This window comes from Vairimorpha ceranae (genome assembly GCF_000988165.1).
Source record: "Vairimorpha ceranae strain PA08 1199 chromosome Unknown NODE_350, whole genome shotgun sequence".
Taxonomy (NCBI): domain Eukaryota; kingdom Fungi; phylum Microsporidia; family Nosematidae; genus Vairimorpha; species Vairimorpha ceranae.
In genome coordinates this window covers 1-1,633 of record NW_020169645.1, presented here as the reverse complement: position 1 = coordinate 1,633, position 1,633 = coordinate 1, and the positions used below count along the sequence as shown (strand labels likewise).

Below are 1,633 nucleotides of genomic sequence, written 5' to 3'. Positions count from 1 at the left end.
TTAACTCCCTGCCAATTTCCTTCTATTGTATTTGTGTGGCAGTTATCAGCGTAATTAACAAATTCTTTGAATGATTAACAGTTTTATACTCGGCAAAATACTCTTTAAGTCTAGAATAACTAGTGTAAAAATCACTGTATATAATAGAATCCTTATGTACATACACCTCGTCAATAATTCATTTAAAGCAGTGGATTTTCTATCTCTGACGGGTTTTTAGTAACTTTTCTTTCTAGTGTTCTTTCAACCATATAAAAGACACAAACACCTCCAACATGATGATATTTTACTTTACCAAACTTGCTCTCGTCTATTTCTATTACAATCCCTGATCCTCCCATTTTTCCTTTAACTTCATATCTTTTATTTTCGATGCTTAGAATTGTCTTTCGAATAACTTTTCTTTGTATCTTTGTCCCAATTCCAAAAACTCTCCAACCACAATCTCTTTAGATTCAGCAGACCAAAGTTTAATTATCAACAAAACATTTATCAACGTCAATTTTTTATGATAAAAAGGATATTTTCTAATAATGAAATTTTTTTTCTATATTTTAACCATATACATCGATATCTCTTGCTCTTATATAACATGCTTTTTGAACTACGCCTATACATATTTTAGGCAAAGCTTTGATGTATAGCTGATTTTGGAGCTTGGGATCCAGATTGACCAAAAAAGTGGGTCCTAAAATTTTTTATTTTCTACTTAAAAAATGAAATTTAGAATATTGAAGAACAGTGAAAAATATTTAATCATCCAAACTTTGGTTTAATAAAAGCTTAAATAGCTATATAAAAAATTAATTTTGTAATTTTTTATCAACATAAATCGTACTAAGTAAGGATTTATATGATTTCTGGTTCTGCATCTATACGGTACATCATTTTTTAGAGCAGACCAGCATCCTTCTATAGTATTGGTGTGGACACCGATATTTGTGTCTTTAAAATACTTAAAATGGTTTACTGTAGAATGCTGGACACCAATCTCTTCTAAATTAGTGTAACCTTTACAATTACTATATATTATTAAAAATTTGGTGCTACACTTCTACTTAAATAATATCTTAAAGTTGATTTCGTTCTATCGCTCAGTTAAAATAACAAAATTCCTTTTTTGTTTGCTCTTTCAACAAGTCTGCAAATCCATACACCTTCTATCGGATGGATGGCCTTTATTGTATTTTCTTTTACCTATTTTTGACTTACCAATTTCAATAATCTTGTTTTTAGATTCAATGTAATAAATGTTTGAATAAAATTTAATAATTAATCGTTCAAGAACCTTCTTTAAAACTCTATAGACACACTTTGTTGACATTTGTAAAATAAATGATATTTAAAACGTATGGGCCTTAGTTAACCACCGTTCAAATAACTTTTAATAAAATAATTTTATAAATTTTTATATTATCAAAAAAAGTGCCCTTCCAAACTAAGATTATTTTCTATAGACAGGACAAAGTTTATTACAACATCTAACAATGTCGAACTGTCTTTCTTTTTGTATAGAAGCATATCCTATGCAGCTTTAAAAACAGTTCTATAAATATTTCTATATTTATCTAAAATATTTTTATCTAATTCTTTTCTTCTAAATCTTCTGAATTTTATTTTTTGGGGTAAAAAA

General features: G+C 27.6%; 1 protein-coding gene across 1 annotated transcript; it reads right to left on the bottom strand.

The window, feature by feature from the left end:
- Positions 1-1,132: 1,132 nt before the first annotated feature.
- Positions 1,133-1,324, bottom strand: AAJ76_350000310 (hypothetical protein; the record flags this gene model as incomplete). The annotated part of the gene is made up of 1 exon (XM_024475269.1): positions 1,133-1,324. One exon carries the CDS (start codon positions 1,322-1,324, stop codon positions 1,133-1,135), a length of 192 nt encoding a protein of 63 aa, XP_024329385.1.
- Between the last annotated feature and the right edge of the window lie 309 nt (positions 1,325-1,633).